General features: G+C 39.5%; 1 protein-coding gene across 1 annotated transcript in view; it reads right to left on the bottom strand.

Annotated features, from left to right (window-relative positions):
* The window catches only part of ITGAV (integrin subunit alpha V), a 92,024-nt gene extending 75,508 nt beyond the window's left edge, over window positions 1-16,516 (bottom strand). The window contains exons 1-2 of the mRNA XM_003907705.5: window positions 15,014-16,516; window positions 3,598-3,728 (exon numbers count right to left, since the gene is read on the bottom strand). Of these exons, the coding sequence (XP_003907754.1) occupies window positions 3,598-3,728; window positions 15,014-15,198 (316 nt within the window). The 5' untranslated portion in view covers window positions 15,199-16,516. The remainder of the gene's footprint in view (window positions 1-3,597; window positions 3,729-15,013) is intronic.
* Window positions 16,517-16,718: the final 202 nt, after the last annotated feature.

The raw sequence follows: 16,718 nt of genomic DNA, 5'->3' as shown, positions 1-16,718 counted from the left end.
ATGTACATCTATGACAACTAAAGGACTTTATTTATTTCCTTACTATACAAAAACTTCTTATCGTACATTCATCTCTTCAATTTATCGGGCACTAACTTGTGCCGGGCACCAGACAATGTTCTAGGCCCTGGAGTTTCAGCAATGAACAAAGATAAAAAACTGTCCTCATGGAACTTACATTCTAATTGAGGGAAAGAGACAGTCACTAAAAATAAATAAATAACATATAACAATGTAAGCACTACTGGGAAACATAGAGAAGAGGATGGAAGTACAAGGTGAGAAGGGGGAGTTGCAATTTTAAGTAAGATGGTCAGGGCATCACTGAGAAGATCATATTTGAGCCATTCTCAAAATGATGGTGAAGCAGATACTCAGTGAACATTTAGGGAAAGAATGTCCCGGCAGGAAACACAGCCCAGGTAAGGGTGAGGTGGGAAAGTGTCTACTGTTTATGAGGCACAGAACAGCACAGAGAATCAAAGGGAGGAAGCGGAGTGAGCTCATTGTTTTAATCCCCTGGTCATTTGGGGCTGGCTCTTGCCCTCTGAAAAAAGCCACAGCTCCTGTCACGTGGCTCTCTATACCTAGTATTCTGTTTTCAGATTCTGGTAACCACTGCCTTCAGGCCTAGAGGCCACATTTTAACTAGTGCTGATATACAATCAATCCCCAGGTACCTGCACAGTCCTCTGTAAATAGTCAAATTACCCCAATTTAAATGTGCCATCTCATTGCTGGCAGTGCCTTAATTAAAAAATCTAGGACAATAGTCCAGATGGGAGACAATGGAGCTTGGACCAGGATATTAGCAGTGGACTGATGAGAAACAGTTACATTTTGACCTACTGAAAGATGCAATGTCAAACATGGCTCCAGATTCTGGACTAAACACTGAAAGGATGGAGTGCCATAAACTGAGATTCATTTATTGAAATCACAAATTAATAGAAAATATGTACAAATATACTAAAAGTAGCTCACAGGAAAAGGGATACTGAAGGCTTACCAACAAATATGAAGACATTCAGTCTTACTAGTAATTAAAGAAATGCAAATTACCATAACAGATACTATTTCCTCCTACAAAACTGACAAAGATTTAAAAATACGGTAATAAATGAGGTTGCCATGGGTTTCAAAACATAACTGGAGGGGTGTAAACTTCTGTGAGGGAAAGTTTATAATACCTAACAAAACTTTAAATATACATATCCAAAGATCTCCTTTATCATACAGATATATTCCCATATTTGTACAAATACTTGTGTATAACATTTTCACTACAGCAGTGTTCATAATAAAAGACTGGAAATAATCGAAGTATCCACTAGTAGAACATATAATTTAAGCAAATAAGGTACAGATATACAATATAGTAGTATCAGTGATTTACAAAATATGAGGTAAATTCATATACCGATAAGGAAAGATCTACAAGAGATTTCTACTGTTAGAACAGTGCGGGGAGGCATCAGATTTTTGAGTTGCCTTTCCTTCAAGGATGCATACATGTATAGACATAAGAAAATTCTAGAAGGATAAATGAAATTGTTAAGAGTGATTGCCTCAGGCTGAGCACAGTAGGCCACACCTGTAGTCTCAGCACTTCGGGGAGGCTGAGCGGGGCAAACTGCTTGAGCTCAGATGTTTTGAGACCAGCCTGGGCAATATGGCAAAAACCCATCTCTTTAAAAAAAAAATACATAAAAACTAGCCGGGCTGGTGGCACACCTCTGTAGTCCCAACTCCTTGTGGGGCTGAGGTGGGAAGATCACTTGAGCCTGGGAGGCAGAGGCTGCAATGAGCCATGATCACACCACTGCACTCCAGCCCAAGTGACAGAGCGAGACCCTATCTCAAAAAAAAAAAACAACAAAAAAGTGATTGTCTCTGAGAAGACTGATGTGAGTGAATGTTTCATTGTACATGCTTTGAGACTGTTCAAAATTTGTTTTACCATGTGCATATATTATTTTCAATAAACAAAAAATTATCTGAAGCAATAAATTATCCTGCAATACACAAAAACCTATGGTGTTAAGTATAGAAACATCTGAACAGTTCGACCTATCAAAATCTAAACTGTGGTTTCGTTTTATTAGTTCTCATATTTTGTTAGACAATAAATGCCCTAAAACCATCATATTCTGAGTCACAGGTATTTCTCCATTTATGGTAAAATTGAGCCGTTTACAAACTCTTGGAGTTTTCCAAGTATTAGCCATATATGGAAAAATACAACAGAGTTTAATGTAGATAATTTCAAATGGAAAAAAAAAAAACCCAAAAGCATGTGCATGTGATCTGGTTCCCATTAATAGCTGGCTTAATGACTAACAATCATTTTGGCACTGATCACAATATCAAATGTAACAGTCCACATCATGATTCCTGTTTCACTGACATATTTCCCAGAATCAATATATTTTAGTACTGGCAGGAAATAACAATATGGAAAAAGGGATTAATTTTGTGTAGGTTTATCTTAAAGCACTCTGTCAAAGCCAGCAAATCAGAATCAATAAAAAATTTTGTAAGACTATTATACTAGAAGAATGTCACACTATTTCCTTAATGATTATCTAAGATTTCATAAATATAAATAAATATACCAATATAAATGTGTACAGAATTCTGCATATTTTATTTCACTGGTAAAAATGTAAAACTTATTTCTCATCTTCCACATGCTATTTTTCTCCTTGCTCCCACAATCCTGACACTGAAATTTGTCCCTAAGATAAAATTCTCCTGTTATCAGAACCATAACATATAATTTTCCCAACAAAGCCTTGATAAGTGTTGTTTACGGCACCTAAGTCTACTTGAATGCAAAAGATTCCTCAACTGCTTTTTTTTTTTTTTTTTCTTGAGATGGAGTCTCCCTCTGTCGTCCAGGCTGGAGTGCAGGGGCGTGATCTCAGCTCACTGTAACTTCCACCTCCCAGGTTCACGAGATTCTCTTACCTCAGCCTCCTTAGTAGCTGGGATTACAGACGTGCACCACACCCAGCTAATTTTTGTATTTTTAGTAGAGACAGGGTTTCAACATGTTGCTGAGGCTGGTCTGGAACTCCTGACCTTGTGATCCCCCCGCCTCAGCCTCCCAAAGTGCTGGGATTATAGGTGTGAGCCACCACGCCTGGCCTCCTCAACTGCTTTTTATAGCACAGCCCAACCTTGGATATATTCATGATCTGAGATTTGGTCTTTTACAATAATCAGTGAATCATGCTTCACTTTGGTTGACAGAGAAGCAGCAAAAAAGTCTTTCTGTGCCTATGAGCTCCCGATTCTCAGAAAAAGTAAAAAAAATCTTAATAGATTCATCCCAAATTTCTGTGGGTTGATACTATCAGTTTGTGGCAGAAGACATCTGAACCAAAGGAAATACAATGTAATTTTAATACTTTCATCTACCAAAAAAACTGTAGGAAAAAAATCATGAAATAAATCATTTGTCTTTACATAATTTTCCCTGTGGGTCTGAGGTGCATATATATATTATTGTATTAAATGGCTACATTTAAACCAATTGCTAAAAAAAAAAATCAAATGAAATCAATGAAAAGAAAATTGTGCATCAACATTTACCTGTTGCATCAAATTCAATCGGCTGGCACCGGCGGGTAGAAGACCAGTCACATTTGAGGACTTGCCCTCCTTCTACAATCCCAGGCTGGGTCGTGTTTGCTTTGGGAGCTCCCACGAGAAGAAACATCCGGCTAAAACACAAAAGGTGTAGACAAAAGTTTAAATGAAATAAAGCGTGAGCAATATCTTCTGATTTATGAGGAGCAACCATTCTCTTATCAACAAATATTTTTAAAACCATTTGCTATTCACTGAGAGCATAATCTCCATTATTCATTTGGTACTCTCTTGCATGCATACATAATTTGATATCGTTTATTTTCCTGATAACTTTATAAGGCAAGTTCAGGGTTATATTCATTTAGGAATTTATGCAGGTCAATCATACACTTTAAATATGTACAGTTTATTGTATGTCAAATATCTCAGTAAAGCTGTTAAAAATGTATGCTCCCTACAGGCAGGAAAGTTTTGTTTTGGTGTTCTGGTGTGTGCGCGTGTGTGTGTGTGCGTGAGCGTGTGAGAACTGCTATGCATTTTCTATATCCTGAAAGTTGAGCAAAAAATATAAATATATTCTAAATAAATTATTCCAAAGTATAATTATAAATATTATTTTTCCATTTAGAAAAAGTTATCTTGCATTAAAAATATTGCTGTAATTTTTATTTTATTCTACTTTTTTTTTTTTTTAAAGAGACAAGGTCTTGCTCTGTCACCTAGGCTGGAGTGCAATGGCACAATCATAACTCAGCTCAACTCCAACCTCCAACTCCTGGTTCAAGCAATCCTCCTGCGTCAGCCTCCTGAGTAGGTAGAACTACAGGCATATGCCACCATGCTCAGCTAATTTTTAAAAAAATTTTTTGTAGGGGTGGGGTCTCACTACATTGCCTAGGCTTAATTTTTTTAATAGCTAACTATTTAATAAAAAAATTTCTTATCGTAAGATTAATCAAATCAATTCTTGGTCAAAGATTAGGACCACTATTCAATTTCTTTGTCATTAAGGTAAAATAAACCAAAGACACAATAATCAGGAGTAAAATTTTTAATTCTAAAGAGATCTTTTCTTTTGTTGTTTTCTATTCCTTCATAAAAGACATGAATTGAGTGTTTCTTCTACATAAAGCAAGGTCCCGAGCACTAGAGATACCAGATGAATAAAACAACCTTGGTTCCTGGTTTGTTTGTTTTTTTTAATTTTTTCTTTGTTCGTTTGTTTTTTTTTGAGACAGTCTTGCTCTTGTCACCCACGCTAGAATGCAATGGCATGATCTTGGCTCACTGTATCCTCTGCCTCCCTGGTTCAAGTGATTCTCCTGTCTCAGTCTCCTGGGTAGCTGGGATTACAGGCACCCACCACCACGCCTGCCTAATTTTTATATTTTTAGTAGAGACGGGGTTTCACCATATTGTGGTCAGGCTGGTCTCGAACTCCTGACCTCCGCCTGCCTTGGCCTCCCAAAGTGCTGGGATTACAGGCGTGAGCCACTGTGCTCAGCTGGTTCCTGCTCTTAATGGAGGAATTATCTTAAATTCTCTTAGAGGCAAAGGCAAGAAACTGACAACAAACAAATTACTATTACAAGTCCTACCACGTAAGCAAAAAATTAGCTGAGAGAGATTTTTGGGAATAGGGAGGGGGGATCTTCTTTAGACAGAGCAGTTATCTCCAAGGATGAGAGGGGAAAGATTTCCTCTAGGTAAAGGGAAGTCTCTCTAAGGAAATCGTCTTTAAAGAATGGGGAAGAAAGTCCTCTTTTAGATAAAGTAGACTGAGAAGTTATTTCTAAGGAACTCACCACAACATTAAGATGCACAGGATCAGAAGGAGGGTGCCTAGGAGCATTTGTGTATTGAGGATGGAGGGGAGTGGGGAGTGGGGATGAGGGAAGTGGAATGAAAAGATGGAGGGAATACGCAAGGCAGAAGTAGAAAGACCCGGGCAAGAAAGAACCTTCAGGAGCTACGAAGAAACGTATGGCTGAAGGAGAGGGCAAGCCAGGAGTGGCACAAGATAAGGTCAAGGAACCTGGCAATAGCTAAGTCAAACCGGGCCTTTTGGCCATGGTTAAACTTTGTTTTATCCCAAGGTTCATTTGAAGACACCGAGTTTTTTAAGGAGAAGAATGAAATCATCTACTAAAGAAAACTAAATTTTATGCCTTATGGGGAAAGCGTTAAGGGAGAGGGAGAAAAAAAATGGAACAAGGAAAGCAAAGGGCTGACCACAACCCAGCGAGCAGGTGAGCATGATCTGCAGTAGGAGGGTGGGTGGAGAGATAGATGACAGACGGAAAAAAACATCTGGAGTAGAACAGCAATAGCTGGAGGCCTGAATATGACAGAAAAGACATTTAAGAATGCCACCTAGGTTTCCTTCTTGCATGCATCGATGGGAGAAAAGCCTAGAGAGCAGAGAAGCAGAAGGCAGATTAAGTACTTACAGGAGTTCAAGACTAGCCTAGGCAACATAGTAAGACCCCCATCTCTACAAAGAATAAAATAATTCACTGGGTGTGGTGGCATGCACCTGTAGTCCCAACTTTGGGGGTGGAGCTGGGGTCCTGAGACAGGAGGACGGCTTGAGTCCCCGACATTGAGGCTGAAGTGAGCTGTGATTACAAGTGCTAGAAAGTAAGCAAACAGCCTGGGTGAAACAGCGAGTCCCTGTCTCAAGAAATAAAATAAAATAAGTATTTAGAGAAAAACCATGAATTCTATTATCAATATGTTTGAGATATCTGTGAGTTATCCAACTGTAGTCTGAAACCCTGTCTGAGAGACAGTATGCTGTATCAGAACACAGATGGGGGAATTCAGCCAGGTAAAACAGGATACAGGTAGACAAAAACAATCCTAAAATGCTATCACCATAACAATTTTATTTCATTAAATACTAAGTCACTTAAATTACCCTGGCAAAGGAAACATTTACAATTGCTTTTCACCTTTTTGTGAAATTAGAACGAATGTACATCTTAAATATGGAATGTATTCATTTGAACTCTTAAAATCAATTTCTTATTCTGGGTAGTAGCTGCCAAATCTCATCTACACTAGACAAAAGCTGGCTGTACGAATTGCAGGGTTACAAAGAATCCCGTTTTCTGACACTTATCTTAAAAATCCACAAATTCAAAATAAAGATGTAACTCCCAACCAAACCACGCCCTGTTTAATAGAGCTTCATGCAGTCATATTTGGCATCAGTAAAAGACCAATGTTGGCTCTCTCCTATCACAGCAAAATGATTCCGGGTAGAAAATGAACTTAGTTTTCATTCAGCAAAAATCTTTTATAAGAAAAAAAGAGGTTGGGCACAGTGGCTCACGCCTGTAATCCCAACACTTTGGGCGGCTGAGGCAGGCGGATCACTTGAGGTCAGGAGTTCGAGACCAACATGGCAAAACCCCATCTTTACTAAAAATTTAAAAAAATTAGCCAGGCGTGGTGGCATGAGCCTGAAATCCCAGCTACTAAGGAGGCTGAGGCAGGAGAATCGCTTGAACCCAGGAGGTGGAGGTTGCAGTGAGCCAAGATGGCACCACTGCAGTCCAGCAGCCTGGGCAACAGAGGAAAACTCTGTCTCAAAAAAAAAAAGGCTACAAGTAAGAGAGTCCCCATCTCCCATACCTAAGAGAGCAGCTCATCATCAAAACCCCATTGGTTCTTTATCTAGAGCAGAGCTGGTTAACACAGTGAAACTTTGTGTGTGTGTGTGTATGTGTGTGTGTGTGTAAACTACAATATATAAATTTATTATATACACGATTTTTTAACAGGTCTAAAATTTGACCCCAAAATCACACAATTACCCCTTTTCATCAGAATTAAATTATTTTTGAGTGCATACTAGCGCAAAAGAACAGTTCAGGTAAGTTTGCTTTTCAGGGTCAATATCTTGAATAGTGCTTGCTTGGGTCATTGCCACAGTAGTCCTAAGGAGAGTAATATAAGCACAGGTATGTACACGTTCTTAAGTGTTGTGGATAATACCAGGTTCTAGGTCAGGATAGGAAAACTGGTTCTCAGGCTTTGCCTGGAAACCTACAAGCAAAAATCACTTCTGGATTGTCTTCAAATAGTACCTTACAGAAGTGGTTCCCAACTTTTTCTTCCCCAGACATAGAGGGGGATGCTTTCAGGATAAAACTGTCCAACTCAGATCATCAGGCATTAGATTCTCATAAGAAGCATGTAACCTAGATCCCTCGCATGCACACTTCACAACAGGGTTCACACAATAGTGTTTGCTCCTATGAGAATCTAATGCCACCGCTGATCTGACAGGAGGCAGAGCTCAGGTGGTAATGCTCACTTTCCTGCTGCTCGCTTCCTGCTGTGCAGCATGGTCCCTAACAGGCTGTGGGCCAGTACTCGTCCATGGCCCGAGGACTGGGGATCCCTGTCTTACAATATCTTTTATAATTTTTTGGTCAAAACTATTCTGCCTATCTTGTGATAAATTGCCTCTTTGAATGCAGGGTACTCTAATTCATCTTTTGAGCCTGCCACATAAGAACTCAAGAAAAGTTTAAATGGACAGTGGTGTAGCAAAGTCAATTCAATAGCTATGTCTCAATCTTAAAGTAGCCATATATAAATAAGTCATTTCCACTATGTCTGAACCCCTCAAAAATGCAGAAAGCATCTTCTATTAAACATCCAATTATTTAAATTACCCTTAAAACAATTTCCTTATGTAACATCTCTACTTAATTTTGGGTTTCAGATACTTTCTTTACTTGGCACTATAAGACAGAGAGAGCTGGAAAGTTATTAGAAGGCCTTCAACAAAGACAGAGAAAAAGAGCCCGGTAGGAGAGTTATCTGAATGAAAACAGCACTCTACTGGCAGCACATAGCTTGAGTTCCTTGGATAAGACCAGGAACAAGCCTGTTGCTTTTCATCAGGCTATTTGCACATTTTAGGCACGAAATGATGGTACTCAGGTGTACAAATATGGATGTTCATTAAGTTTTCCTAAGCATACCTTCATGTGCAGACTTGCACACTGGTGAAATGCCACAGAAATGGCAGAATAATATAAAAGGAATGTGTCAATATTTACATGCTAAATTTGTGAGGGAAAAAAGCAGAGGAATCAAGTTTTTCATCCAAAATGCCATCTCGATATGAAACTTATCATTAAGATATTTAAGTTTTTTAAGAGAACAATGAAGAGATGGAGAAAGCAAAATTATCTTAGACATATGTTAAAGTCTTACGAGGAAGTTGCATAGTGAAAAACAAATATTTGCATAGAAAACTGGATTCAAGGTGATAAAAGATGCTATATAAAAAAACTAAGGAATAAAAAGCAACACAGGCCAAGCGCGGTAGCTCACACCTGTAATCCTAGTACTTTGGGAGGCCCAGTCAGGCAGATCACTTGAGGTCAGGAGTTCAAAACCAGCCTGGCCAACATGGTGAAACTCCATCTCTAACAAAAATACAAAAATTAGCCAGAAATTGCTTGAATCCAGGAGGCAGAGGTTGCAGCAAGCCAAGATTGTGCCACTGCACTCCAGCCTGGGCAACAGAGTGAGACTCCACCTCAAAAAAAAAAGGAACACACACTACAAAAAACAAAGTTAATAAAATACTCTATAAAAATAATTGTTACTTGAATTTCATCTAAGAATGACTAATGAATGTGTACAACAGCTTAATTAGGGTAAAAAAACTGACAGACCAGAAAAAAAAAAAAAAGTTTGTGATCTAAGCAGCACTATCTAATGGAAACAGTTTGGAATTAAAATTTACAGACACTGCAAATCAACTGAAGGAGTAACTTTGAAACTCTGTTCCCTTTTCTATTGAATGGAGACAACAATGCCCACTATAATTACTTTAAAAACACATTTTCTGAAGGTGATAATAAATAAATGCAAACTTAGAAAATCTGAAATACCAGGAAAATACAAGAGGATGGTATTTAATTATCATCTTGGTCCTGAAAACAATTGATGTCATTAATAAGTTATTCCCTAAAAGAGTAGAAAATGTAAAACTTAAATTCTGTCTTTAAAAGGGCTTTTCTTTCCTCAGTTTTTTCAAAGGGCCATTAATGGTCAAGTGATTAACTCAAAGGAAGGAGAAAAAGAGAAAGAAGGGTAGAAAAATTGGCTTAAACATTTCTTATCAATAGTGGAGAGGTGGGGAGAATACACAGGGTGAGGCAAGGTTGACAAGAGTTTTCACTGATGAGCAGTGTAAATCTGAAGCTGAGTGACTTAATTTCTTATGCCTGCAACTCTCTCCTGATAGACTCCATTTCCCTCCAAAAAGTGTGTCCAAGAACATCATCAGAATCCCCATCCTCTACATTTTGTTTAATGACTGGAAACATTGCCATTAAATAACTCTCTGGGACTTCAAAATTAAGGTTTACATCCACGCCAAGAAGTGCTAAAATATAAAGGATTGAGTTTGGGAGAGGGGACAGAAAGATGGATGGAAAGGAGGAAAAGAGATAGAGGAAAAGAAAAAGAAAAGAAGGACAAGAGATAGAAAAAGAGAAAAGAGAGAGAGATAGGGAGGGAGAGGTATCAGAGGAGGAAGTGAGCGGGAGACAGACAAGAGGCTCAGAGGAACCAATCGGGAGGATGGCCTTTGGATGTACTCCCTATCCAAAGTGTACTTGAAGGGCAGTTGATTCAGGGAATGTGACCTTGACAACCAAGAAGGGGCAACCTGCCAAACAATGACAAGTCCATTTTTCAAACCCTCCAAATAAACTAACTTGTTTGTCTGCTTTCAGCACTGACCTTTCTAAGATAAAGCATGTTTAATATATTTAGCTGACTCTGAGTTGATCAATGAGCCTTCACCAAAAGGAACTTCTGAAAAACTATCATACATGTATACAGAAATAAATGTGTATGAAATAGTACTGAATGTTATTTCAAAGCTACAATTCCAGTTTCAGATTTGCTTTTCATTTTTTAAAAAATGCTTTTTTGAATCAAAAGAAAAACAAAAATGCCAGTTAACAACTACATGATGTAAAACAGAAGCAGTAACTACAATTTCCATATATTTTCCCTTGTCTTTCATAATGCTCTATAAAATGTTGTTATGTCCTTAATCAGAAGTAATCAATATAGGAATTGCTTTCTAAATAATAAAATTATAGTCTAATTTTATGTCCCCTAATATACATTTATATTATTTATGATGAGAAAAATCAACCAATATAGTCAGAGCTACTCTGAAGTTTATAAAAAATGAGCTGGCATCATTTTGTAAAGTGTTGTGAAAACAGTTAAAATGGTAAGAGTAGAAATGGTACATGAAGTTTTAAAAATACACACAGGTTGGGACAGATTGCAAGTGACCTTAATCCACGTTAAGCAGTTTGGACTTTCTTGCTGGCAACGGAAGCTTTATTATGAAAATTTTTGCAACAGAATACCAGGATGAAAAAGGATGTTACAGAAAGATAAAACAAATAGAAACAGATAAGATGTTCTGCAGGTTTAAGAGCCAAATGATGGGCAGAGGGATTGGGGAGGACCTGAGTGCCATGGACTACACTTGTCATAACTATACTGAAATAAGGAGTAGAAAGCAGAGATGGAATCAAGAAAACCTTTAAAAGGAAGAATTTCCAGGAGCTTCTGCCTGCTGACTAATCACTGACTGATATTAAGGTAGTGAAGTAGGAGAGACACAGAAAAATAGAACATGAGAGGGAGGAATATGAAATTATTTCCAAGGTTACAGAGGAAATGATGCCACCATTAATAGAAATAGAGGTGCAACTGACATCTCTTGGTGAAGAGTTCCTTCTTAGTTAAATTGAGTTAAGACAGGCTAGTCAATGAAAAATGATTTACAGGCCAGGCCACTGGAGTATCAAGTCAGAGATCTACTTTTAGATTTAAGATACAGCCAGGGCAGGAGTTTTACTTAAAAGGCTTTCAGATATTGCAAACATGAAGTTAGGACTGAGAACCATTGAAGGACCTTCTGCTTGTAAGACACACATCTACACATTGTCAACTGTAAGATAAGGCTCCATTAGTGTTTAATGGGGGAAAAGGCAAGAATCCAGTGTTATTCATCATAGCATTATTTTAAAATAAAGAAATACATAAAATGAGAACTGTATGACATATATTTGAAGACTTTTAAAATTGTTCAGTTATTTTCTTTAAAAATTCAATATCTGAATTTTAAAAAGTGGGATTTGAATTTTACACCGTCTTCGGATCCCTCCCTTTCTTACCCTCTACTCACACCAACCTACTCAAATAACTAGACTGCAAACTCTTCTGCCTCCGTTTCCTCCTAATCTGTAAGAATGAGTGTATCTGCTTCCCCTTACTTCCCCGCTGGTGGTGTGGGCTATAGAATGAAATGAGATACAAGTGCTTAGCAAATTATAAAACATGTTTACCAAAATAAGATGTCATCATTATAATTAAACCTAGGATGTAATTTTTAATTTTTCCAATTAGTCTCCGCAAGAAAAGTATGACTTTAATTATTGGCCTGCATACAGTCTTTAAATTTTAGTTTTACAAACATAGCATAAATGCTTACAGGGAAAAAAAAACAGAATGCAAATGCTTTATTTTTCATAATTTTGAAAATCACTATTTTTGGGAATTTTTACTTCAAACACGACTCATTTCTGGAGTGATTTTTTGAGGGGAGCCTTAACATTTTGCTTAGTACTTTATTTGTCCTTCCCTTTAATAAATACTCATTAACTTTCACAACAAAACTATGTAGATAATTCAATAATAATTTTCTATCAAGAGAAAAATTAGGCAGAAAATAATTCTACAGCTTCCCCAAGGTATGTGGACACCAAAACTGGAAAAAGCAACAGGAGTGGACGTCATAACCACTGCTCCTCATGAATCCTCCCGTCAGAAGAAAGGTGCTCTTTAATTGACAAATACTTTTTCATTATGTGGCTTTTCTTCTTTTAAAAGTTGATGGTAATACCAAATAACAATAAATGCAACTGGTAATATTGGAAATGGCATCCCATGTACCTTGGATTCCAACACTTGTTAAATTTAAAATGCCCTTTTAGAAAATTCAGCATAATTTTACATAAATTTTTGTTAAATCTGAAAAGCTCAGTGAGTAAAAACCTCTGTTCATACACATTTCATTTAAAAAAAAAAGAAAAAAAAAACTCAAGGTTGGTTTCCATTTTTTAAGTTACCTATACCTAGAGCCTCTCTAGTCTATCAGTAATAAAGTTGCTGATGAATATTTCAAAATATTATATGAAACCAAACCCAAGTTCAATTTCTCCTTATCATTAAAGGTCTATGAGTGAAGTCATGTAAACCTGTGAGGTCATAACATAGTCACTGATTATAATGAGTGGCCAAAGATTAGTCACCCTGGCTTGTAATCAGCAGTAGCAAATATCATGAATATTTCAACATTACTGCATTTTCCAAAGGAAAAAAAAAAAAAACAACACTTGAAGTTTATCAGCCTCTCATTTATCTTACACTAAACTTAGAGCATTGCTGAAGAATTAACAGTAACATTTGTAAAACACTGCCATTAACTTTAAAGTTTTTTGTTGTTTTGTGTTTTGTTTTTGTTTTTGATTTTGTTTGTTTTTGTTTCTGAGACAGTCTCTTCCTGCTGCCCAGGCCGGAGTGTAGTGGCACAATCTCCATTCGCTGCAACCTCCACCTTCCAAGCAATCCTCTCATCTCAGCCTCCCACAGAGCTGGGATTCCAGGTGTGCACCACCATGTCTGGTTAATTTTTGTATTAAGTATTTAAATGCTAATTTTTGACCGAAGACATATATTTTCAAAATCATTAGAATTTCTGTACAAATTAAATTTAAATTGAACCCTTGGGAGCAACTAAAATGTTCTGTCTCATAAAGGCATACACTTGAAAGTATCTGAAAACAAAAATGTTTAAAGATAACGTTTGGTATACACCCCTGTGGTTAAAAATAATAACTAAAAAGATAACGCTGACTAAAATGACTAAATGGAATGTGAAATTGGTAAATGTTGCCTAAATAATGATTATTTTTATCATGTTGGAAAATCTGTGCACCAGGTCTCACAGAAAGCACTGTAACTGCTAACAACAAATAAAACTAAGCTTGCTACATAAAATAATGTCTCCACTAACAAAGTTTCCACTAACTGCATCCAATCTGTATTGCTGTGAAGGTTGTTACCAAAATGAATGATACTCAGTAACATTCAGAAGAACACTAAGACTAAATTCTGCTGAATGTTCTAAACCAGTCATAGAAAAACGTTAAGACCACCCTCAAATTAGGCATGTATGTAGTGGAAGATGGTTCTATCCACGTACTAACCGTCAAAATTATCCTCCACTTCACCCCAAAGGGACATCTTATACAGAAAATATGCTAACAAAAATATGTTGTTACAATGTCTAAGCGTTTAGAAGGCACTCTAAGAACAGTTTCTCTCTTGAAAACAATATTTAAACATCATTAAAAAAACAAAAAACAAAAAAAAAAAACAGTGAACACTCATTAAAACAGTACTCCTAACGCTACCATGGGGGTGGGGTGGTGAGAATGATGTCAGCATTCAGTAAAGTGGGAGACAATTTCTAACACAATAATGACAATAACTGTTACAAATCCTGACGGCCCTTGCAACGCGAAACGTTGGCAACTTGAAAATATAACTGAATTATGAAATACTGCAATATTCAAATGACCTGCAGTGAGTGAAAACTCAGCAAACACCCTTGTTCCTTCTGAACAATGACCTAAATAGTGAATCACTATAAAAAGAACAGATGACACATTCAATTCATCTGTTCAACCTCAAATGTGCAAATGTCTGACAGTCCCAGAGATAAGACACAATGAATTCAATAGGACAGTATGGTCATTTTAAGTCATCAGAATGTCTGCAAAAGGAGTGAAGAGAAACAGAATCAGACAGAGGCGGAAAGAGTGGGGGAGGGCTTGTTTAGGGAGACTGAAAAGGACGGGCGTTAAGCCTGTAAAGCAGAAAAAGGCTACCAAGAAGCCTAACTGGTACAGGAGAAAAAGAAGTTCGGGGATGATATTGACCAAATCCTCGACGTTGGCACAGGAGGTGGGGAGTCCGGCAATACCAGCCTTTGTTGATTTCCCACTTTCCCCGATTTTTAAGCACAGGTCTGCTTTAAAACTCTCCCGCTGCCCCCAACCAATTTTAAGAGGTGAGGAGCGGGATGTAACTGGGTGATGGGTACCACGGGGAGTTCCTTTCCCCAAATATTTCCTCCACCCAGGACGTAAACCACTCTGAGGGGTAGGATGGGTGAGACAGACAGACGCCGGGATCTCTCGGAAATCAATCCCAATGAAGAAACGGGCTGGGTGGGTGCGCGCGGTGGGGGAGGGGGCCGGCTCCGGTTCCAAGTGCGGCCACTTACGAAGACGCGCTGGGCACGAAGAAATCCACGGCGAAGCCGAAGTAACTTCCCTCGGGGCCAGAGTACTCGGCGGGACTGTCCACGTCTAGGTTGAAGGCGCGGCACAGAGGTAGCAGGAGTCCCGAGAGAAGAAGCGGGAGGCCGCGGGGACCGAGGCGCAGCCGTCGCCGCGGCGGAGAAGCCATCGTGGAAGAGCGCGCGGGACGCCGAGCCGGGAGCGGTGGCCAACTCCCCCCGCCCCACCGAGGCGCCCAGTGCCAGCGGCCCGCCGCCTGCGCGCGCCCAAACTTGCCGGCCGCTCTCGGCTAGCCCGGGACAGCTCCGGGGCAGGCAGGAGGGCTGAGCTTCGGAGCGACCGCCAGGGACAAGGGGCGCAGAGCGCGCGGGGCGGGGACAGCAGCGCAGACGGCCCCTGGCTTCCCTCCGGCTCCGCCGCTTCTGAAGCTGGGGACTGCCGGGGTGAGCGCCGCACCTCGGGCCTGAGAGCCGCGGCTGCACTGGGAGGAGACCTGGGAGGAGGAGGAGCCGGCCCGGGAGGCTGTGTCGCGGAGCTGGAGGAGGAAGTGGGGGAGGAGAGGCGCCCTTCCACAGGGGAGAGCTCAGCGCACTTCCGTGAGTGCAGTCGCCGCCTGTCCCGAGACCCGGGAGTCTGTGCCGGGGTCCCCAGCTCCTGAGCCTGGGTCAGCGGCAGCGCTCCTGGACGAAGGCCTCAGGCTGAGCACTGGAGGAGGCGTGGGGGTGGGGGCGGGGAGACACGGTCCAGCGTCCCAATCCACCCGCGTCCACGGGAGAAGCAAGGGCAGTCCACGTTCCCTTGTCCCGTGCGACTTTTGTTTAAAAATGAGGAAAGCTTTTTATCAGCTTCTCGTGTTTCTGCTACTTAGTCTGGGAGGCTCTCACGAACGAAACTTTGTAATTAATGGTCGTTAATTACACTCCATCCCACAAACACTGAACTTAATTACAGATTTCCAGAAAGCCAGCATAGCCTCTTGCAAGTGAGGTGTGTAAAGCTTAACTTAGTAATCAAAGAAAGGATTGGCAGGGCAAAGAATTGGCAGTGATCGTTTTGAATCAAGTCAGAATAATCGAAGCCTTATTCCCAGTTTGTTAGCTGCCCTTGTATGATTTAGAAAAACTGATTTGTTGATTTAGGATGTTTGGATAGACATAATTTCAGAGCTGGAAAAGGACTGCACACCGGTGAAATAAGGCCCCTCGTGCTTGTTTGCCACTGCTGTGTTCCATCAAGCCTTGACCAAACTGGACTGAGAGAGGGCCTTGAGGACAGGAGCCTTAACCTTTTTCTTAGTATTCCTATTTTCTAGCACCTTGCCAAGCAGATAGTAATGGATCAATAAAATGTCGAATCAGTGAATAAATAGCAGACGAAATCAGCAAAGTGCCCAGAGAAGTGACTCTTACATATTTCAAGTGTTTCATGTGCTACAGAATCTGTTGAACAAGATAAAGGTTAAGTGCATTGTGTGGACTTTAACAATTTACAAGTAAGTACTGGAACAGTAATTTCTGTTTTCCCAAAGTATTAAAACTCAATCACAATATACATTAATAACTATCAAATAATCCTGTAAAAGGATGGAAGTGAAATGCCTAATTTGAATTTATAATATTTATTGGACCAGGTCCAGGTGCTCATGCTGGTAATCTCAGCACTTTGGGAGACTGAGGCAGGAGGATTGTT

This window comes from Papio anubis, chromosome 10, assembly GCF_008728515.1.
Source record: "Papio anubis isolate 15944 chromosome 10, Panubis1.0, whole genome shotgun sequence".
Lineage (NCBI taxonomy): Eukaryota > Metazoa > Chordata > Mammalia > Primates > Cercopithecidae > Papio > Papio anubis.
The sequence above is the reverse complement of the archived record's forward strand: the minus strand, read 5'-3'. Positions and strand labels throughout refer to the sequence as shown.